Source organism: Callorhinus ursinus, unplaced genomic scaffold (assembly GCF_003265705.2).
Source record: "Callorhinus ursinus isolate GAN/ISIS: 27379988/994484 unplaced genomic scaffold, GSC_fseal_2.0 scaffold35, whole genome shotgun sequence".
Lineage (NCBI taxonomy): Eukaryota > Metazoa > Chordata > Mammalia > Carnivora > Otariidae > Callorhinus > Callorhinus ursinus.
Window position 1 is genome coordinate 6,285,651 of NW_027397097.1, and position 22,255 is coordinate 6,307,905.

At 54.4% G+C, this 22,255-nt stretch overlaps 1 protein-coding gene across 1 annotated transcript in view; it reads left to right on the forward strand.

Annotated features, from left to right (window-relative positions):
• The window catches only part of MYO7A (myosin VIIA), an 81,083-nt gene that overhangs the window by 7,144 nt on the left and 51,684 nt on the right, over positions 1-22,255 (forward strand). Inside the window, exons 3-6 of the mRNA XM_025894322.2 lie at positions 10,097-10,210; positions 14,881-15,033; positions 21,363-21,547; positions 22,112-22,233. Coding sequence (XP_025750107.1) covers positions 10,097-10,210; positions 14,881-15,033; positions 21,363-21,547; positions 22,112-22,233 — 574 coding nt within the window. The remainder of the gene's footprint in view (positions 1-10,096; positions 10,211-14,880; positions 15,034-21,362; positions 21,548-22,111; positions 22,234-22,255) is intronic.

The window sequence follows — 22,255 nt, forward strand, 5'->3', positions numbered from 1 at the left end:
AGTCTCTCTTTACTTTGTCTTTTGATAGTTTGATTTTAATGTGTCTCAATGTGGATCTTTTTCCCCCTTTTCTGTGCAGAAGTTTTTTATTTTGATGAAGTCTCAATAATTTACTTTTGCTTTTTTACTTTTTTACTTTTACCTTGCCTCAGGAGACTAGAAAGATGTTGCTACAACTGATGTCAGAGAAATTACTGCCTAGGTTCTCTTCTAGGATTTTTATGGTTTCAGGTCTTACATTTAGGTTCTTTTTTTTTTTTTTGAAAGATTTTATTTATTTGAGAGACAGAGAGAGCAAGAGTGCGCACAAGTGGGGGGAGGGGCAGAGGGAGAAGCAGACTCCCTCTGAGCAGGGAGCCCGAAGAGGGGCTCAATCCCAGGACCCCAGGATCACGACCTAAGCCCAAGGCAGCCGCTTAATCAACTGAGCCATGCAATCACCCAATTATATTTAGATTCTTAATCCGTTTTGAGTTTATTTTTGTGTGTCGTGTAAGAAAGTGGTCCAGTTTCATTCATTTACATGTAGCTGTCTAGTTTTCCCAATACTATTTGTTCAAGAGACCATCTTTTTCCCATTTCATATTCTTTCTGCCTTTGTCAAAGATTAATTGACCATATAATTATGGATTTATTTCTGGACTTTCTATTCTGTTTTATTGATCTATGTGTCTATTTTTGTGCCACTACCATACTGTTTTGGTCACTACAGCTTTGTAATATAATTTGAAGTCTGGAATTATGATGCCTCCAGTTTTGTTTTTCTTTTTCAAAATTGCTTTGGCTAGTGGGATCTTTTGTGGTTCCATACAAATTTTAGGATGGTTTGTTCTAGCTCTGTGAAAAATGCCATTGGTATTTTGATAGGGGTTACATCAAATGTGTAGATTGCTTTAGGTAGTATAGATATTTTAACAGTGTTTGTTCTTTCAATCCATGAACATGGAATATCTTTCCATTTCTTTGCATTGTCTTTAATTTCTTTCATCAGTGTTTTATAGTTTTCAGAGTACAGGTCTTTCACCTCCTTGGTTAAGTTTATTCTTAGGTATTTTATTATTTTGGGTGCAAATGTAAATGGGATTTTTTTTCTTAATTTCTCTTTCTGCTGCTTCATTATTGATGTATAGAAATGCAATGGTTTTCTGTATATTGATTTTTGTATCTTGTGACCTTACTGAATTCATTTATCAGTTTTAGTAGTTTTTTGGTGGAGTCTTTGGGGTTTTCTATATATAGTATCATGTCATCTGCAAATTGTGATAATTTTACTTCTTCCTTACCAATTTGGATACCTTTTATTTTGTTATTTTTGTTGTCTGATTGTTATGGCTAAGACTGTTGTCTGATGTTATGGCTAAGACTCATTGTGGATCTTTTTGAGTTCATCCTACTTGGAATTTATTGAGCTATTTGGATATGAAGATTTGTATCTTTCATCAAGTTTGGGAAGTTTTTGACCATTATTTCTTCAAATATCCTTTCTGCCCCTTTCTCTTCTCCTCTCCTTTGGGATTTCCCTTATGCATATGTTGGTGCCCTTGATGTCCCATAGGTTCTTAGGTTCTGCTCACTTTTCCTAATTCCTTTTTTCCCCCCTTTGTATTCCTCAGACTAGGTAATCTCAATTAACCAATTTTCAAGTTTGCTGATTCTTCTTTCTGCCTGTTCAAATTTGCTATTGAACACCTCTAGTGAATTTTTCATATTGGTTATTGTATTTTCCAACTCATGACATTCTCTTTGATCACTTGTAATAATTTCTATCCTTTTATTTATACTATTTGGTGAGATGTTCTGGTTTCCTTCCATTCTTTGACTATATTTAAGGTAGTTGATAAAAATCTTTGTCTATAAAGTCCAATGTCTGAGCTTCCGCAGGGGAAGTTTCTATTAATTTCTTTTTACCTATGAATGGGCTATACTTGTTTCTTTGCATGCCTCATAATTTTTTGTTGAAAACTGGACTTTTTTTTTTAAACTGGACATTTTAAATATAATATGATAACTCTGGATAGCTCTCTCTCTCTCTCTCTCTCTGGTTTGTTGTTGCTTCTAGTGAGTTGTAGTTTTGTTTAGTGACATTTCTAAACTATCTTTATGAAGACTGACTTCTTTGCTGTGTGTGGTCACTGAAATTTTGAAAACCCCTAGAACCAAAAACAGAACAAAAAAACTCTCAGTCCTGCAGCTGGGCTGTGTGTGTGTGTGTGTGTGTGTGTGTGTGTGTGTGTGTGTGTGTTGGGGCATGCTTTCAATGCTCAGGCCATTTACAACCCTGCCTTAGCCTTCACTTCCTGTCTACATGGAGCTTGAGGGTCAGTTGAAGGTGAGCGCTTAGGGTGTTCTTGGGCTTTTTCTGAACATTCTTCCATCCCTGGGCATTTATGAGGTTTTCTAGATTCCCTAGTATATGCAGGAGCTTTTCAAAACCCATATTCTCCTGGCTTTCCTCCAGGCTTTTTGGAGCTGATTATTTTTTTTCCCAGCTGATTATTTTTTTCCCCAGGTGGCAGTGGGTAGTTCATCTGTCTTTGAATGCTTTTGACCAGAGCCCTCCCTACCTGCTCCTCCACCCTGGGGGAGTTCCAAGTTAGGAAATAAAGGCAAGCCCTTTGTATTATTCCCTAACAGATATTCCCTTTAGCTTCCCTAAAGGGAAGTTTCCAGACAGGTTAAAACAACCATAATTCTTCGATAAAAGGTCTGTTCTGCTTCTGGCCCCAAGAATCCACACCAGGGATGTGGGCCTACATCTTCAAGATTGCCACAAGACAGGGGTGTGGGGGGGTAGGTTAAAACACCACAAAGCTCTCCTGAGGGGGTTCAGCCACCTTTCTCTTTATTAAATGTTCCATTGGTTACTATAAATATTTGATTATTTTCTAGAGTTCTAGTACAGGTGATTTTGACAGTTTTTGCCATATTTTTTAGTGTTTCTGTAAAGGCATGAGTTCTTGAGTTTCCTTCTTTGCCGTCTTCCTTGACATCCCTTGCTCATGACAGTTGGCACAGTTACTGGATGAAAGCTTTTTGTCCCAACTTGGTATGTATCCTTGGGCAAGTCTCTTTACCCCCTCTGAACCTCGGTCTCCCCATCTGGCCAGAATTGGACTGGATGGTGGTGTGGTGGGGTGAGGGCAGTACCCTGAGTTTGTGTGAGGCACCAATGAAGTACAGAAAAGAAGCAGTGGTGTGTGCGTGTGCGCGTGTGCGTGTGCGCGCAGAACAGGTGGCAGGTGGCTCTGTGGAGCCCTGGTGGCTGGGTGGGGGCAGGGAAGAAGATAGTGGGGTGAAGCATTTCTGGCAGAGGGCTCGCAGAAGCAAAGGTGTGGAGAGGGGGACTGTCCTGTGTGTTCAAGGCAGCAAAGGATGAGGCTGGAGCAGCAGTGGGCCCTGGTTCTGGGAGAGGATGTGGTGATGCCAGAGTGGGTCCCAGGGGCATGAGACTTGCCACCCAGACCTGGGGTGCTCACTGGCCACAGGGAAGGGGCCTCTTCCCAGGCTTTGGCTCCGGGTGGTCTGGGTGCATGGGGTTGAGCAGCGGTCTCAGTCAGCACTTGCCTGGGTCTCCCTGAGGGGGCCTGTCTCTATCCACCAGGCCTGTTTCACTATCTCTTCCTTCCTACCTCCGCTTCTCTGTGCTTTGCCGTTCTCTCTTCTGGAGTGCCCTTCCCTCTCCTGTCTGCCGAAAATAATCGCAATATCCAGGTGTCGCCCCTAACATGACTTGCTCAGTTAACACTAACCAACACTCACATGGCCATTTGTCCTAACAGGCATGAATCTGAGTGAGTTACACACTTAAACCTGTTTAATCCTCACAGGCAACTCCTGTGGTGCTCTTATCTTGTCATCCCAAGGATGCGGAAACCAAGGCACAGGCAGGTTGAGGAGCTCGCCCAAGCTTACACAGCTTGAGTGGCCTAGCCAGGATTAAACCTAAGCTGTCTGGGTCCCGAGTCCAACGGCTTAGTGGCCATGCTGTCCTATCTCTACAGGACTAATCCATCCCTCTTCTGGTGGTGCTGGCCTCTCTGGGTCTGGGTCTGTACATCCCCAGGCTGGGAGCTCTGAGGATGGTGTGTCCCCTAAACTTTCGTCTGAGCCTGTGAAGCTTGGTCACAGGTCTGGTTAAATGGACAAATGGAAGGATGCCTGGAAGCCCACCCCCAGCACCTTCCTCTGTCTGAAGGTCCTGTTCCCATGGACACCTGTGGGTGGCTGGGCAGGGGTGGGTGTGCTTATTCTGTGCTTGGCTGGGAGAAGGACCCCTCCCAAGAGCAGGGTCCCTGAGAGGGCACAGGAAGTAGGTGGGAATGGCTGTGGGTCAGTTGGCTGGTGCCAGGTGGTAGAGTGCTGGGTCCCTGAGGCTGGGTTAGGAGGTTGGGGTGGAAGGAAGCCCAGGTCCAGTGCGGCAGCTCTGAGTTCTGTGTGAGGCATCACTGTCTCCTTCCTACCATTCCCCCTACTCCCCATAGTGTTTGGCTTGTTTTTGTGGGATCAATTAGGCCTCCAGGATTCCGGACAGTGCCAAGGGCCAAATATGGAAACAATAGGCCTTGAAGAGAGAAGAGAGCGAGGGAGAGGGGAAGAAGAAAACCTAAGTAGGGAGAGGGGAGAAGAGAGTGGGAGGAGAGTCACAGGGCCTGTACATTCTGGATAAGATGGTGGCCACTGTGGCCCATGGCCCAGCATGGACCCGAGCCAGGTGCCCAGTCCTGCGTGGCTGCCCGGACACAGGAGCCCAGCTTGGTGTCCACTGTCCTGGAGAACCAGGGGACACCCTCCCCCAGGCCTCCGTGCTTCCTCTGCATGCTGGAGATTACCAGCTGCCTAGCCTCAAGGCTGGGTGAGGAGGACCAGACACGGACCGTTCAGAAGCTTCCTCCCTCCAGTTCCCCCCACCCGCTGAAGATGTTTACCTGCCATGGCTTTCTAGAGGTAGCAGGGAGCTAGAAGGGTCTTTCAGACACCTTCCCTTCAGTCTCAAAAATTTAGGAAGTTTATTGCGTTCCCCTTCATAACATCCCCAGGTTTCTTTCCATAGAAAACATACAGATTTTTCTCCAGAACTGCAGTCCAGGTGAGGTTCCAGGTGCCTGGTTTGCGCCGAGGCCCGCAGCTCGGTTCCCGGGGCGCCGCAAGCTGTGGTCTGGCTGAAGTCGGCGGGGATCCCCACGATCAGGTGGTGGGGGTCCCGCGCAGATGGGAGAGGGCCAGGGCAGTGCCGGCGCCCCCTCCCCGGTCCGCCCGCGGGCGTCACCTAAGCCGCCGTTGCCATGGGCCCGCGGCAGATGGCCGGGTTTAGGGTTCCCCGGCGGTGGCGCGCATGGGATTAGGTGAATTAGGGAGCCCGAGCCCTGCCGCCACCGGAGCCGCCGCCAGACCTTCCGTGCCATGGAGCCCCCGGCCGACCCCGCCGACCCCGCCGAGGTCCGCGCCAAGCAGCCGGGCAAGTGGGTGCTGGTGCGCAGCCTGAACCACTCGTTGAAGAGTTGCGCGGTCCTGCCGGTGAGGCCTGCGCCAAGGGTGGGGGAGGGGCACGCCGGGAAGCCCGCCCCAGACCTCCGTTTCCCTGCCTGGAGGGAACTGGGCGGGGGGGTGGTCGCAGAGCACTAGGGTGCACGCAGACAGGGCCCTCTGGTGGGGCGTACCATCCCTGATTCCCAGCGTGAACTTGGCCCCGGCTGCCCCTCCTTGTGCCTGGAGCTTTTGCGTTCACCCAAGGTGGGTGGGCTAGGTCCCAGAAGGGGCTTCCCCAGTTCTCTGGGGTTTACCTCCAGGTGCTCCAAGGAGACTCCGGAGACACTTCTGGTCTGGATGGCCCACCAGCAGGAGAGCATGGCCGTGGGTCCCCTCTACCACCTAAGGTTAGCAAGTGGAGACTTCCATGTTCACAGGTGCCCTTGGCAAGTTGGTTGGTTCCTCTTTCCCACCTGTGAAAATGGGCCTAATAAAACCAGTGTCCCAGAGTGATTATGAGGATGAGAGGGGGAAACAAGTCCTGAGGCGGATTCCTTTTCATCCCACCAACCGGGACTGAGCCCTAGCTAGACCCTGCCCCCGAGAAGGGAAGAGGCATAAAGGGCCAAGTCCCTGTTGGAAGTGCATGTTCATCCCACGCTGGGTTGCACACCTGGGAGGGCAGGTGGGTGGACATCAAGGCCAACATGCGTTTGTGGGGTCTCTCATCTTCCTATGCCCTGACTCTGAGTGGGTGAACACTGTGAACACTGAGGCCCAGAGAGACTGAAAGCTTACCCAGAGTCACACAGTGTTAGTGGTACAGCTGGCACCTGAACCAAGATCTCTCTCCTTTTTCTTTTTTAAGATTTTGTCAGCAAGCAAGAGAGCACACATTCACAAACAGGGAGAGCGCAGGCAGAGGAAGAAGCGGGCTCCCTACGGAGCAAGGAGCCCAATGTGGGACTCGATCCCGGGACCCCAGGATTGATCATGACCTGAGCCGAAGGCAGACAGTTAAGATTTCTTAACTGTGTGTTCACTGTGGGTGTGTCCAACTTTCCTGGGAGGTTTCTGGGTACTTTTGAGAACTTTTAGACAGATCCACTCTGAGAAATCATCACTCTGGGTCTAGGAGACCCTCTGCTCTAGGGACTCATATGACAGCAGAGAAGCTGGAACTGGCCCCATGTCACATGGCCATACGGAGGCGTCCATCGTGTCACAAATGGGATTTTCAATTCAAGGTGAAGTCTCTAGTGGGGCACCCTTCACAACGGAATGGTTGCAAATGGGGCCAGATGCAGGCATGAGTGCCTGGAGTCTGGGAATGGGAGGGGCCGGTGGGGTAAGACCTGGGGCCCAGTACTTCTTTCCTCTCCGTCGTCCTGCCCCACAAAAAAGTTTCCTGTTCTTTTCCATCTTCCTTCTCCCACCCAGCCAGGACTCCCAACCCACCCTGCTTTTGGTTCAGGCTCTGCCCTGCAGGTGCTCAACAGTTTTATCAGTCACCAATTTGATGAGTGACTGTGGCCAGGTTCCTTTGTCTCTTTGGGCCTCAGTTTCCTCATCTGTAAAAATGAAGACTTCCGGACCCACTTGTATTCTGATGCCCCAAGAACTTAGCCCAGGACCATAGGAACTTCTCCCCTCAGAAGTTCTCAGGCCTCAGAATTTTCCCTGAGGCCACTTAGCTGCCATTTTAGTCTTTTTCCTCAAGTGGAGACCCAGAGCAGAGAAAGAGAAAGTTAAGTCACTGCCCCCCTCATGACTGTCCTTGATTAGGAGAGTTCTAGTCACTTTGTTTCTGTAGGCTCTGAGCTTTCTGCTCACCCGCTCTGAGCGCCCATTTCCTGATCCCATGAGGTCTTTAACTTTGGTTATCCTCTGTTCCCTGAGTGGGATGCATTTTCTGTGTGCCAGGCTCTGTGCTGGGTCAGGGGTTATAGGTGACTCAGAGAGACCCTTGCCCTCTAGCTCTGCCCTCCGCTGAGGCTCCCAGCATGCCCTTTGGTCCATAAGCCATGTAAGGCCAAGGATCCTATCAGTGTTTCCTGTTTTGCTCATAGAACTGGGTTCAGAGAGATGTCAGGAAAGAGCGCTGGATTTCGAGTTTGTCAGATCTGGGCTTCATTCCTGGTTTTACTACAAAACAGCTGGGTGAATTTGGGCAGGTCTCTTGACCTCTTTGAGGAGATGAAGTAGAAATAGAACTCTCTGCCTAAGGGCTGTCAGTGAGATAATCACAGGGAAGCATCTAACTTGCTACCTGGCCCGTTGTGGGTGTATTGGAAGTTAGCATGAAGCAGTGTCCCGGCCAGCCTGGCCTCCAGCAGTTAGTGTCTGGCTCTGGCTCTTTCTCTCTCATTCTTTCTCACACACCCTCTGTCACATGCTCTCTTACACACACACACACACACACACACACACACACACACACACACACTCTCTCATCGAGAGACAAATTCCGTTTTTCTGTGTTAGACTCTGTTTGACTCTGGGGAGTCCCAGATGAGACTCAGACCCAGCCCTGTCCTCGGGGTGCTGAGGGGTGCTGCATGCTAGCGGTGAGAGGTTGCATAGTTGGTGGTCACTCTGCATGGTGCTGGCTGTAAGGGGCAAGCTCAGAGGCCCTGGAGCCTGGGGGGGGTGCCCCCATTCTCTACACAGCAGCCAGAGTGAGCTTTTGAAAATGTAAGTTCATCATGGCATTCTCCTGCTTAAAATCTTCCAATGGCTTTTTGTCATACTTAAAAGTCCAACCTCTGTCCATGGTTACAGGGCCCTGCACGACCTGGTACCTGCCCGTGGTCGCCCCACGCCCTCCCCTCATCTGGCTATAGGCACTCTGCCTTTCCCATCTGTCCACGGCTTTGTCCCCAGAGCGGGAACGGGACTGGTCCGCCGTGGGTTCTCCATAAATGCGTGCTGGATGAATGCACGGACTCTCCAGCGGTTGGGGAGGAGGAGGGAGAAGGTGGGGAGGTGGGGTGGGGTCGGAAGAGCTGGACAGACGGCCAGGCGTGCTCTCCATGGAAAGGGGGGCGGGGAAGCCAGCGGGTGGAGACGAGCAGTATGAGCAGGCCGTGTCCTGTGGCCCCTGGCCTGGAACTCCGCGTGGCTGAGGGGTGTGTCAGGAAGCGCAGTTTGGGTTTGGGAGAACAGGGTTCCCCGGGCCGCCTCACGGGAAGCAGCCGTGCAGCTCGGGCACAACGCAGATGCTCCGGAAACACAGGAGTTTCCCCAGAGGCTCTCCGGTTCTCCCTACTTTTTCTGGGAGAAAGCTCGGGTTTGGAGGTAGCCTGTCTCTGACATGCGTAACCTCCTATGAAGTGGTAGCTGTGGCCGAAAAATAGTTGATTCTGATGGGAACGGGGAGGCTGAGGCAGTGAGGAGCTGGCCTTGGGACTCACTGAGCCCACCCCTCAGACACCTGTGGAAACTGAGGCTCAAGTCAGTCAGTGACCTGTCCAAGGCCCAGCCTGGACAAGCCCAGGACCCCGACTCCTGACTTGCCACCCAGAGTGGTTTCCACGGGCCTGTACCCATGGGGTGACCTCATTTTTGGGGTGTCCTCTGTTTTGTCAGCTGTTCTGTTTCGAACCGGTAAGTGGTAAGTTCTCGTTTTATTAAGATGTCTGTGTTCTTTCACCCTCTGGGGGAACACTCCTGTTAGAATTAGGATACAATCCAACTTTTACCCGCAGGCCAGTGAGCGTCTGTGGTGCTGGGTCTTGCCCAGCGCTGCGAGGGCTGTTGTCGGCTCGGGCATTCTCCACCATCCGTGTGCCTGGGCCCTTCACCGTCCTCTGCAGTGATCCCGGGAACGGATTTGCTCGGTTATTTGTTTTCTGTCTCCTCCCAGCCGGGATGTAGACGCCGTGGTCACTGCTGGATCCTCAGCATTTAGATCATTCAGTGCCTGTATTCAGTAGGTACTCTGTACCTGTTTGTGGAATGCATCCGTGCTGAAAGCATTTGTTCTAAGTCCATTTCTCTGACTCTGGGTTTGGGGTTTGGCTTCCATGAGCCTTACTGGGTATGTAGTAAGAGCAAGGGACACAGTGTGACACCCTCCCCCTCAAGGTTGGGGCTCTCCCCACAAGCTGGGAGGCGGTGTGGGGGGACTTGGATCACAGGGCCCAGCACAGAGCAGTGTCGCCGCCAGGAACCCACACCTGTGACTCTGAGACTCGCCCCTGGAGGCTATGGAGACTGTTTGGATATCCTGTGGAGATGCTTCCTTTAGGACAGAGGGGAAGTGGTTTGGGTGGCTTGGTGTTTCTGCCTGAACCTTGACAGATTTGCTGTCTGTGTATGGGGTGTAGAGCCTTGGGGAGAGCTGGGGGCTGGACAGGCCTGGGTGTGAAGCTGCCCAACTGTGTGATCTTGGCTCTCCCCCGTCTCTGAGCCTCTACTTACCTATATGTGAAATGGGGGCAGTAAGAGCTGTTACAGAGGAGGGATTGAGGACCCTGGATCAGTGCCGGACCTGGGGCCTGGCACCAGATGGCTTGCAGTTCTTTCTTCCCTCTCCTGTGGTTGGCACAGGAGCCTCTGGTGGTAGGAGGGCGGGGGCACAGGATCCCCCTCCCTGCTCACCTGGCCTGGGATTCTCTCTCACCCACAGGGGGACTATGTCTGGATGGACCTGAGATCTGGGCAGGAATTCGACGTGCCCATCGGAGCAGTGGTGAAGCTCTGTGACTCAGGGCAGATCCAGGTGGTGGATGATGAAGGCAATGTGAGTAGCCCCCTACCTCCCATGCCCCTGGGCCTTTGGGAAGACCCAGGCTGACAGGTCCCCCAAGGCAGGGACTGGGCAGTAACCTGAGGGGGGTGGAGGCAATACTCATGCCCCTACTTCTGCCTCTCAGACACCCTGTCTTCCATGGAGCTTTCCCACTGCCCCAGCGAGAGGGTGCCTCCCCTTCTGCCCAGGCTGCTGGGTTCTATTTCCATAAGCACTCAGTGCATTCTGCCTAGCGTTAGGGATGGGTGTGTATGTGGCGTCGGGGGCGCGGGGGGCGGCACGTGCACATGTATGGTGGTGGGCAGGGGGCAGCACCAGGCTGGGAGCTCCTCAGGCACAGGGGTGCTTTGAGTCAGACAGACTGGATTCAAATCCCATCCTGCCCATGTATTAGTTCTGCAACATTCAAGTCTCCTTCCCTTCCAAGCCTCAGTTTTCTCTTCTGTAAAGTGGGGATCATAGTAACTATCTCATCGGGTGTTGACCCATATGTTGGGGCCCCTGTAGAGAATACCTCAGTAAAGCGAGTTAGACTAAAAATGCCCGTAGTCTTGCTCTATTTGGTTATGGCGTCCTAGGAGTTCATTGCTTACCTCGGCACTGCCCTGGGAATCCATCTAACAGGTTAACCCTTTATTTCTTGTGGCCCTGAAGGAGAGGGACACAGGAGGTGTAAGTTGTGTGGGTAGTGGGCCTGGGGAGGGACAGAAAAGTATGAGGTCAGGGTCGTGCCCTGGAGAAAGCAGGTAGTCTGGAGGAGGGCCCAGAGGGGAAGCCCATGTGTCCGTAGCATGGGGACGTGCGGGCGTGGTCCTGAGAACGGAGTCCTAGCTTAGCAGGGACATGAGGGACCCAGGGAGATTCAGTCCCACCATCATTTGCGTTGTGCCTGGTGCTGTACCCAGTGCTGGGGAATATAGAGATAGAACCAAGTTTCTGTCTTGGGGTCCTAGAATGCTGGGGGCAAAAAAGGGTGCAGTGACAGGGAGCAGGGGGCTCCACTGGGGGGCAAGGGCAGGGCTCAGGGACCTGGAGGTCAGGCCCTGGCCATAGAGGGGGCAGGGGCATCACTGTTGTTCCTGCAGCCTTCAGGGCCACCCCCATAGGGTCTGCAAAGCCCTTTGACCCAAGCTGTGTCTTTGGGTCCTCACAGCATCCGTGAGAGGCAAATGCTCTGTTCCCCAAGGGGAAGCTGGGACAGGGAGGGACCACCAGGCCTGGTCACACAGTTAGTAAGTGATGGTGCTGGGATTAGCACCCAGGACCTCTGGTCTCTGTGTAGTGTTTCCTCACCCCATATCTCAGTGGCCACTCTGGCGCTCAGATTCTGTTGGGCCATGCTCTGTCCCCTGAGCTTGAGAACCAGAGTGCCTACAGGTCCTTCTGGAGGCTCTGTTCTAGGACCTTCTAGGAAGCCTCTGTGAGGTTGCAGCCTGAGAAGGGGGCACGGGTTCAGCGGACAGCCCAGACAGGCCCACAAACCCGCCTGAAGCACCTAGGGTGGGGCCCCGGGACTCTGCCTGCAGGCTTACGTTTCACTGGGTCATGTTCCATGTCAGAGGGTGTCCTGTAACTGTGTCACTGGATCCCAGAAGCACCCCTCCCTCCCCTCCTCTACAGAGCACACAGTTCCTGTCTCTCCAAACTCAGTTACCAGACCAGCTCCTCTTTTCCAAAAGTGTCCCCAGTCCCTGGGGTCGGCCATGTTCTCCCTCTCTCTCTCTCTGGCATTCCTTCAGAGCCAGGCCTCCGTTTGTGCCCTGGTTACACTTTGGTCTATGCTGTGGATGCCTGTGGACATTGGCCTGAGAGGTGCTGACGTCTGTTGGGAGTCCTTCTGTGCGGGAAAGGGGTGGGGAGAGGCTTGGTGCTGCCATGTAACGGGGTGAGCCACTTGATCACTTGAGTGTGACTCCTCATTAAATGAGGACTGGTCATTCTGTTATGGGATGTTATGAGGAACAAACGAGAACATAGATCTCCTCTGTAAAACCAGAAAGCATTAGAGTAATAATACCCAGCCCTGGCTGAGCAATTACCAGGCACCAGCGCTTTTTAGACGTGGTAGGAGTGAAACGAAGATTGGCCTTTGGTGTCTCAATTAATGCCCTCAAAGTCCCCAAGAAGAAGGGACTGTTACTCTGATTCCCATTGCATAGATGAGATCATGGAGGCTCAGGGAAGCCAAGCGGTGTGCACAGGGCTACAGGGTGGCGCGGTGGCTGAGCTGCCTCTCACCTCTGTGCTGAATTGCTGGGGGAGGGACTATGGGGACCAGAGACTGGGGTCGAGAGGGAAGGCACACAGCTTGCCCGGGCATCCCCTTCCCTCCAGCCCGCGCTGGAGCACAGCCCCGAGGGTACGGCTCAATCAGGCAGAGGGAATTTTCCAACTGGATCAACGTTTATCAAGAAATAGGATAAAATGCGAGAGAGGAATGTTCCACTCAGGACTGGAAAGTCCAGGCAGGTTCTTCGATCTCCCCATCCGGCCCATTCATGCCTCAGGGAGGGCTGTGTGAGGGCCTCAGCGGGACTCAAGTGCTCCTGGCCCAGGAGGTGCCATGAAATGCCAGGGCAGTTGGAGTTGTGGGCTCTGGCTGGCCCTGGCCCTGCTCCCTCTGAGGGCTTGGTGCCGGCCACTGTCCTACTCTGATCCTGTTTTCTTAGGTGAAGTGAGAGGGCGGGGAAAAGGGACTAGGGCTGATGCTTCTAATTCAGAACTGGTCCCCAGTAGGCACCCCAGCTAGCCATCTGTCCCATCAGATTCCCTGCCACACCATTTGTGTGTGGCCCCTGTCTGAGGCACTGTGGACCAAGGATCCAGAAGACACGGAGTCCGGCCACCATGAGTGCCCAGCCTTGGGGCACATTGGGAGGTCAGAACCGCATTCAGGCAATGGCAGCCCAGTGTGACCACTGCCTTGCCATGGGAGATCCAGGCAACGTGGGGGCCCAGAGGAGGCCCTGACATGTTCCCAGGGTGAAGGTGGGGGGATGGCGCCATGGAGCACGTGAGGGTGGGCAGCATGGTCGTCAAAGGCTTTAGAAACTGGGAAACCTTTGAGCTGGGCCTCGAAGGCTGAGTGGAAAGAAAGTAAAGGGAAGAGCATGAGCAAGGCCACAGAGGTGTTTGGGGAAGTGGAGACCAACCTTCCCTGGCTTGGAAGTACGGGGGATTGCTGGAACGAAGGCCCAAAGTCCCTGTGGCCAAAGTCAGGTTGGCCTTTGCATGCCAGGCTGAAGTGTGGGGGGAGCAAGGAAAGGCTCCAAGCCCCAGAGTGCTGGGATCAGACAGGTGCTTGAAGAAACTCCCAGGGGGGTGAGGGACTGCAGGGGAGAGCTGGGGGACAGCTGGAGGGCAGCAAGGGCCAGGGGGCCAGGTGAGAGATGGTGGTCTGGATCAGGGTAGGGGCTTGAGGTTGGTGAGGAGGGTACTGCTCAATCAGCAGCAACCCTTCAGAGGGATGACTGAGTAGGACTGGGTGACCAGTTAGATTGGGGATGGGATGAGATGAGGGGCTGATGCCCCAGATTCTCCTGGAGGACAAGCGGGGTATGGGAGGACATGTCGTGTGTATCACCCCTACCCACCAAGTCTTAGGGCCTGAGCTGGGAGGTGGCAGCAGGGTCCCCTTCTCCTCCCCTGTTCCCAAAGGTCAAGCTCCTGTCTGGTCCTGAGGCTCCCAGGGTTCTGGCATTTGGGAACAGGCAGAGGGGCCCAGAGGGCTGTGGGGCTTAGTGAGCTCAGGCTGCGGCCATACCCCAGAGCACAGTTCACTCTCACCTCGCTGAGAAGCTAGATTGTGAGAAGGTGCTGGACACCGCCTTGGGGAAGGAAGGAGGGATTTGCAGGTTTGTAGAAACTGCCAATGCTATTGGCCAGGTGTACCACCGGAAGCCAGCCCGCCCCAGCAGAAGACACTGCAGGGAAGAATAGGGGGAGCCATGGGGGCAAGCTCTCTCCTAGTTTCCGCATCTGTTCACAAGCATGGAAAGTTCACCCCTGCTCCACGTTCATCAACAAGCCCTGTGACACCTATCCACGACAGGCCCACTTCCCTCCGTCTCCGCCACTACTGCCCGCTTTGACCGGCCTCAGAGTCTGAGCTTCGGCCGTTCCCTGGGCCTGGACATCTCCCCCCCACATCTTACAGGGGTCTCCTTCCCATCATTCGGATCTCTGCTCAAATGTCACCTCTTTGACACCCTAAGGTAGTTCCCTCCCTGGTCTCTATCCCATATGCCTGTCGGTTTATTCTTGGCACTGTCTGAAATTACTTTTTGTGCCTTTGTTTACCAGAGCCTGTATTTGAAGTCAAGTCTAATTCCGGTGATTACGCTCTCCCCTCCACCTTGCAAAGTGACTGGGGGGACTCTAATTCGCTTTATGAGAAAGCTAAGTCCCTGCCCTGCCCATCTTTTAGGTCTGCAGAGAGAATTCCCTAAGAGGAGGAGTGGTCCACAGAGAGTGGGGGTGGGCAGCACCATCCTCAGAGACTCAAACCTGATAACGATAGTGTTTGGCCACAGGAGAGGAGGAGGCCCTTACCAGGGTCGCACAGACCCGGGATCCCTGTCCCCCCTGGGCCCTTTGCCCAGCAGAGCACAACCTGGGTCCCAGGAGCCGGGCCTGACAGTAGCCACGGTGCCTCCCCGCAGGAACACTGGATCTCCCCGCAGACCGCCACGCACATCAAGCCCATGCACCCCACGTCAGTCCACGGCGTGGAGGACATGATCCGCCTGGGAGACCTCAACGAGGCTGGCATCCTGCGCAACCTGCTCATCCGCTACCGGGACCACCTCATCTACGTGAGTGCCGCCCCGCCCACTCGCCGCCCCGCCCATTCCCAGGGGACCACTCTCCAGAGGCAACCAGGGACCCACCTGCCCGCAGCAGCTCGGGGTTTGAGCCATCCTTTCTTTGGACTGCGGCTTGTGTGGTCTGTGATTGGAGAAGGGAGCGGTGTGTACCATGGGTTCATGTGCCTCCCCGCCTCAGGCCACTGGGCGGATCGGTGAGAGGCTCCGTGTTTTGCCGAGATGAGGAACTGCTGCCTCCTCTGGGTTCGCTATGGGGTCGGAGACTGCCATTCTATTGGTCCTCCGGTGAAGAGAGGATGGGTCGGGAGTCTGTATCCTCAGAAGAGGATGGAGGAGGGAACATGCTCCTTGACTTCACGAACCCTTGATATAACAACCAGTCGTACATACGCTCCACATTCTTACACCTTGAAACTCAACAGGACAAATAGTCTCACTTAGCCAGGACTGAACTGATCCCAGGAGGTAGGTTCAGAGACCATCAGAATATAAAGGGCCTGTGGAGATTATATCCTAGAGGTTCTCACATGTTTTGGCCTCAGGAACCTTTGATGCTCTTAAAATTATTGAGGACTCCCAAGAGTATTAGAAATTAAAACTGAGAAACTTCACAAAATGTATTAATTCATTAAAAAATAACCGTAAAAATCTATTATAGGAAAACATTTTTATGAAAAATAACTATGAGTATGCCCCCTAAATTAGCAAGAAGAGTGTTACTGTTTTATAATTTTTTGAGATATCTTTAATGTCTGGCTTAATAGAAGACAGCTAATTCTCCTATCTACATCACATCCAGTCTGATGTGAGGTTGTTTGGTTGAAGTGTATGAGGAAAAGCTGGCTGCATAGATACAGAGGTGGAAAGGAACTTGCAGACTTCTTGAAAGGGCCTTCGGGACCCTCAGGGGTCTCTGGACCACACTCTGAGAACCGCTGAGCTAGTCCCATAGTCCCATTTTATAGACAGGGACATTGAGGCTCCATGAGGTTTAGCCAGGCCCAGAGCGGTGTGCTGGGGTCACCGTATGTCTCTGACCCAGCCCCTTCCTCAAGCAGCTCCGGGTGAAGGAAACCATGGCTGGGGCGCCTGGGTGGCTCAGTGGTTAAGCGTCTGCCTTTGGCTCAGGTCATGATCCCGGGGTCCTGGGATCGAGCCCTGCATCGGGTTCCCTGCTCCGCGGGAAGCCTGCTTCTCCCTCTCCCACTCCCCCTGCTTGTGTTCCCTCTCTCGCTGTGTCTGTCATATAAATAAAGTCTTAAAAAAAAAAAAAAAGGAAACCATGGCTGGTGCAACAAAAGGAGAGAGCAGGAGGGAGCCCCCGCTCCCCAGGCAGGGCCCCAGGCAGGCTGGTAGAGAGGGCATGCTTGGGTGACAAGTGTTGTGGGGAGTGCTCGAGGTAAGTGCAGACAGAGCAGGGTCTGTAGGGGTGAGGCCTCACTCCCAGCTCAGGGGATACAGGATTCGGGAAGGGGTGCTGCGTGGATAGGAGGCTGGAGGCAGGAAGGGGCCTGGCGAGGGAGCGGCACAGTGTCACTCAGCTTGTCGGGACCCTGAGGAGGAGCCAGGGAGATGGGGCTGGAAGCCCTGAAGTTGTCCCTGAGCAGTCACAGCAAGGAGCTGCGTCAAGGTCAGGGATCCATCCTCTTAGAAGCTCTGGAATTGTGGCCACTCAGCTGCTATAGGGAGGCCCTCTGCTACTCTCCCCGCTCTGGGACCCTTGGCCCCTTCAGGTTCCCAAGGGGAGGCTGTGCCCAGGCCCTTGACATTCGCCCACTGCGTTAAGTGGCTTTTACAGCTGATAAAGCCCCTCTCACTCTTTCCCTCAGCTGGGGGGCGGGGCAGGGCACAAGTGGCACCTCCAGACGTGAGCAGCATCACCCAGACGGGAGGATGGGGCTAGAACTTGAGCCCAGGCCGGAGATACCCCAGGAAGACCCACTGGGGTCTGCACCCCAGTTCTTGGCGGTTCCCTACTCGCTCTTCACCCTAGGTGGCAGGTGGTCACAGAGGGTCCTAGCACACCCTGTGGTTGCTGTCCCGGGGCTGGGTGGAGTGTGTCATTTGGGTCTGGAGGTAAGTGGGGAGCCTGCTCCTCCCTCCCCCCCCCCCCTCAGGGAGGCCGCTGCCAGAGCTGATGTCCTGACCCAGTCTCCTGTCAGGAGGAGCTGAGTAAGATGGGAACTGTCCCCACTAGGGACCCCCCCCCCAGACTGTGTCTAGGAATAGCTCAGAGGCATGTCGTTGGTTATTTTGCACAAGGTTTATTGATTCTTGTAGGCAAACTGGTTCCTCACATGTGAGGGCAGTTGGTATACTGAATCAAAGAACAAAGGCAAACACAAGATTCACAAAGGAGAGGGGAAAAAAAACTTCAGGAAGAGCAAAACTTGTTTGTGAAATTTGGGGGGATAGATCAGCTGGCATCTAGCAGACTTCATGTCCTAGAGCAGGCTGATTAGGGGAGCAAAGGAAAGAATTCCAGAGATTTATGGCTTCTCCAGAAAGCCCCCAAATCTGTGCCATTTGCCTCTTTAGAAGTCCTCACCAGTAACCTTTCTGGTGGTCTCTTTTCTGGGGGGGGGCGAGGGGGCAGGGGACGGGGCAGGGCACTAAGTCAAGATGAGGTGCCTACGTGGCCTTCTTGTTCAGGAAGCACCTGGTGGGTCCCCAGTTCGGTTGGTCTACGAGCCTGGGATTCTGGGTGTCAGTTGGTCTAGGGAGCCCTTCTGTTCAAGGATTGCCCTGTTCAAGGTTTCAACTTGCTCACTCTCTGATTCTGTGATGGGTGGATGGGATAGGACTAGAGCTTTGAAGAAGCAACCAGGCCTCTGTCCCACCCAGAAACCATACCTGTCCCTAACCATGGCAACCCCTGGTCACTTTGTGGCTTGGGTTACCCCGGGCACAGCCCCAAGTACCCAGGATTTCCTGGGCTGGGCGATGCTCTGTCCCTGACTGTCTGCCTTGGGCTTGCCCGCTGCAGCTAGCCTGCCCCTAGGAGCCTGTGGGACAGCACCCCAGAGCCACAAATCAGCCCCGGACACCCCCAATGTGGGAGGGCCCTCAGAGGACACCTAGCACCCCCTGGTTGGGTGGTCTCAGAGGCCAGGTGTCCTCCTTGGGTCCTGCAGGGAGCAAGTAGCAGGGCCGGTGGGGATCCAGTGCTCCCTGGTGCTGAACAGGGACTGGAGCCCTAGTATGGGAGGCCTGGGTCCAAGTCTTGGCAGATGGCCTTTGGGGAGTCCCTCTCTCCTCTGGTCTCAGCCTTCCCTCTGGCACAATGGGGAGACTTCCTGGGTGAGCACCTCTGTGGCTCTGAGAAGGTGTGTGTGCCCCCGGATGTGTCTTGGTCTCCATTGCCTGCTAAGGGAGAGGCCCCAGGGCTGGCAGGCTTGGACGCTTCCTGGCAGAGGTGGAGCCATTCCTGTCACATCTCCCGGAGTGTGTCTCTGGCTCCGGAGAGGTCCTCAGAACTCCGCCTGGGGACTTGGGGCCCCTAGGGCCCACGTGTGCTGTGTCCTTGGCTTGGGAATAGCCCTTATCTCTCCCCAGCCTATGGCCCCAAAGACAGGCTTTCTTCCTGGAGGCTTGAGCAGGAGGCCTGTGCTGGGCAGCTGGGCATGAACCCCCTGCGCCCATGGACCCTTGGAGAGAGAGAGAGAGAGAGAGAGAGAGAGGGCCAGAGGGGCTCAGGGAGCGGTGCCAAGAGCCTTGGGGGATGGACAGGGGCTGAGGCCCGGACACGGGCAGGACGGGCCTGGACCTCCTTGCCCGTGGTGGCCAAGCCCCTCCCTTCTTCACTCCCCCGCTACCAGCTCCACCGGCCCCCCCGGGAAAATTCCTGGGGTTTGGGTAAGCCTACGTGGGGAGGTAAGGCCTGGGCTTGGGTGCCAGCACCCCCGCACCTTTATTCAGCCCCCTGCTTCTCTGGCGTGAGATCTTGGAGTCCCTCTGCTTCCCAGAGGCTGAGTTTGCCCAACTGGAAAGGGCCATATAAGCCCTCACAGCGGCCTGCTGAGGAGCACGGGCTCCTGCGCCCAGCAAGGCATCCAACGGGTAGGTGTGTACTCCTGCCCTTCTGCCCCGGGAGCAGGGTCCAGGCCCCGCCCCAGGAAGGCTTCCCGCAGTTTTTCTCAGTGCATCCTCTCTGGCACTGCCTGGCCCTGCACGTGGCCGCCGAGCCTGCTCCCAGGGCCACCCCTGTCTGGCTCCAACCGCCCCCGTTGACTGGCTCATTAGGTCTCAAGTGGTGTCTTTACCTCCAGCCTCCGGGACAACCACTCATCCTCTCACAGCTGCCAAAATGACCTTTCTCCAAGAGACCTTCCAAATGCCATGCCCTTTCACGCCTCCGTGCTTGATTCCCACTGACCAGCCTTCACGCCCCCTCTCCCTTCACCCCCACCTGCCTCCCACAGCCCAAGCTTTCCCTCCCTGGCCCCCAGGATGTGGCTGTCGGCCTCCCCGCCAATTTCTGTGGAGGGTCCTTGAATGACTGCACGGAGCCCACCTCACGCCACATGGTAATCATAGACCAGGTGGTTCGGTGTCACTTTATTAAGGAAGGTGGCACATCAGGACAACTACTCTGTAACCAGGCACATGCCGAGGGCTATGCCCTTCAGTGTTCACATAACCCTGGGGGAGAGGTGTGTGTGCTAACCGTCCCCCTTTTACAGATGATCAAACTGAGGTGTAGACAAGCAAAGCGATCTGCCAGGGAGATGTTCTTTGGGGCTGACTCCCTCCCGTGGGGACGGGGGGCCAGCTGGTTCCCATAGCCAGGCAGGGCTGAGCTGTAGGTCATGGGGCCGAGGTACCCTGGGGCTGGCGTTTCGTGGTTTCTGATCTGAGAAATTAGCCCAGCCCTGGGCTGTGTGGGGTGTTGATGGTGGAGAATCTCCTTCTGTCCCATTCCCCACTGACCAGCTCCCTCTTCTCCTGTTCCCCACTTTCCAACCTCAGACCAACTGTGGAGGGCGGGTGAGTATGGCAGAGCTGGTTCCAGCTCTCAGTCTGCGCTCGGCCCGGCCGCTCCCAGCAGCCTGCATCCCCATCCCACCGCACCTCTCCCTGCTTGGGCTTTTGCACACAGTCAGGAGGTCAGCACCATCAGGCTCAGCTGCCTCTGGCATGGGCTGCTTGGAGGAAGAGCCCGGGTGGCCGAGGAGCATCCCCCGGGGCCCAGAGCAGGGGGGTAAATGGCGGGACGGGCAGAGCCGGGGCTGGGTTGCCGAGCCCACGGCTGTTTTGCACGGCCACAGCTGGCCCTAGTTTGGGCCTTTCCCCTGGAATGTGGTGCTGGCGGCAGCACTTTCCCAGCAAGGCCACCTTGGGCCGAGGCTGCTGGGCATGGCTTTGGCTCTGGGGTGATGCTCTATGCCCTTGGTGGGAGGCAGTGGACACGGCTGTTGCTTCCTCTGTGTGGTCACATCTTTTTTCAGTCTCTCCAGGCCCAGATGCCCATCCATCCCTCACCAATTACAGGCTGCGCCTGACCTTTTCAAGCTGGGGTGGGGAGGGGCTGGCGGAGGGAGCAGTAACCCTGGTGCCTGGTGGTAGGAGGGCCAGATAGTGTTGGCCCCTGTGTGGCAAGGCCCCAGGCTCACAGCAGGAAAGCTTGTGCATCAACAGAGGAGCCCAAGAAGAGAAAGCCCCCTAGAAGTTTATCTGAGGTGTACTGGGCCCCTGGACCTGTGCTGGCCAGGATGGCTGGAGGTGCCCTGTCCCCCAGAACACAGGGGCCCCTCTGCCCTGGGGCTGTGCTGCAGACACTGGGGCCTGCCCAGCCCCCAAACCACATGCCCCAGCCCCTTCAGCATTTTATGGCTTGGTTCTACTCGCCCTGGACCAACCCAGCCTCTGCTTGGGAGTGGTCTGGTTTATGAATATTACTCCAAACCTCTGGGATACAGGGCTTGGAGGCAAAAGTGGGACCCAGCATTTGAGGAGTCCCTACAGTGTGCTATGACTTTTAAAGTCTACCGTCTCCTCATCTTTAGAAACAGTCACATTATATCCATTTAACAGATAAAGGTAAGGAAATGGAAGCTTAGAGACCCTCCCCCTCTCCCCACTTCCTTCCTCCCTTCATCAAACCTCACTGAGCACGTACTCCAACCCAGGCCCAGTGCTAGTTTGAAGGCCCCACCCCCAGCTCTCACAGAGGCAGGATTCGGACCCTGGGTCCACGTGACTCCAAAGCCAGTGCTGTCCCTTCCAGAGGAATGGAGCAGGGCAGAGTCTGAGAACTTTCTAGAGTCTGAGCCTCCCACATGGGAAGTGGCAAGTTCCTCATCCGTTTTTGCCCACAGACATACACAGGCTCCATCCTGGTGGCTGTGAACCCCTACCAGCTGCTCTCCATCTACTCACCAGAGCATATCCGCCAGTATACCAACAAGAAGATTGGGGAGATGCCCCCCCACATCTTTGCCATTGCCGATAATTGCTATTTCAACATGAAGCGCAACAGCCGTGACCAGTGCTGCATCATCAGGTGGGCGGCCCAGCACCAGATCAGAGCTCCAGGCTTAGCCCCTAGAGCTTCAGCTTTGTGTTCCTGCTAATGCCTCATCATGTAGAGAATCCCCTCCCCTTTCCCAGGCCTTACATCTCTATTAATGCTGCGCCAAGTTCTTGTTAGCTTTTGAGGCCAACCTTGTTTATTACTGGTTCCTGTTAAGTTAGAGTCAAGTGACATTTCAGTCCCCTCTTCTCTCTTGGGCAGAGGGTATTAGGACAAAGCATTGATCTAGCGTCAATATATGCCATGCTCTATGGCAGGTGCGGACCAGGGCAGTGTGTGTGTGTGTGTGTGTGTGTGTGTGTGTGTGTGTGTGTGTGTGTCTAAATGAAGGGGAAGGAAAGTACCTTTGGCCTTGGCAGAGCCCTGAGCTCCTGGAGCCTTTTCCGTCCCTGAAAGGTCCATACTGTCGGCCTATTTTACAGATTGGGGAGTGGGGAAGGTGCAGGTGGGAGAAGCAGCTTGGGCTGAAGCCCCACAGGGAGAGGCCCATGCAGATTGTGATGGGCCCTGCCTCTCTCTGGGTCTCCTCTGCAGCGGGGAGTCTGGGGCAGGGAAGACCGAGAGCACCAAGCTGATCCTGCAGTTCCTGGCGGCCATCAGCGGGCAACACTCATGGATCGAGCAGCAGGTGCTGGAAGCCACCCCCATCCTGGAAGGTAGGGCCAGGGCTCTAAGAGT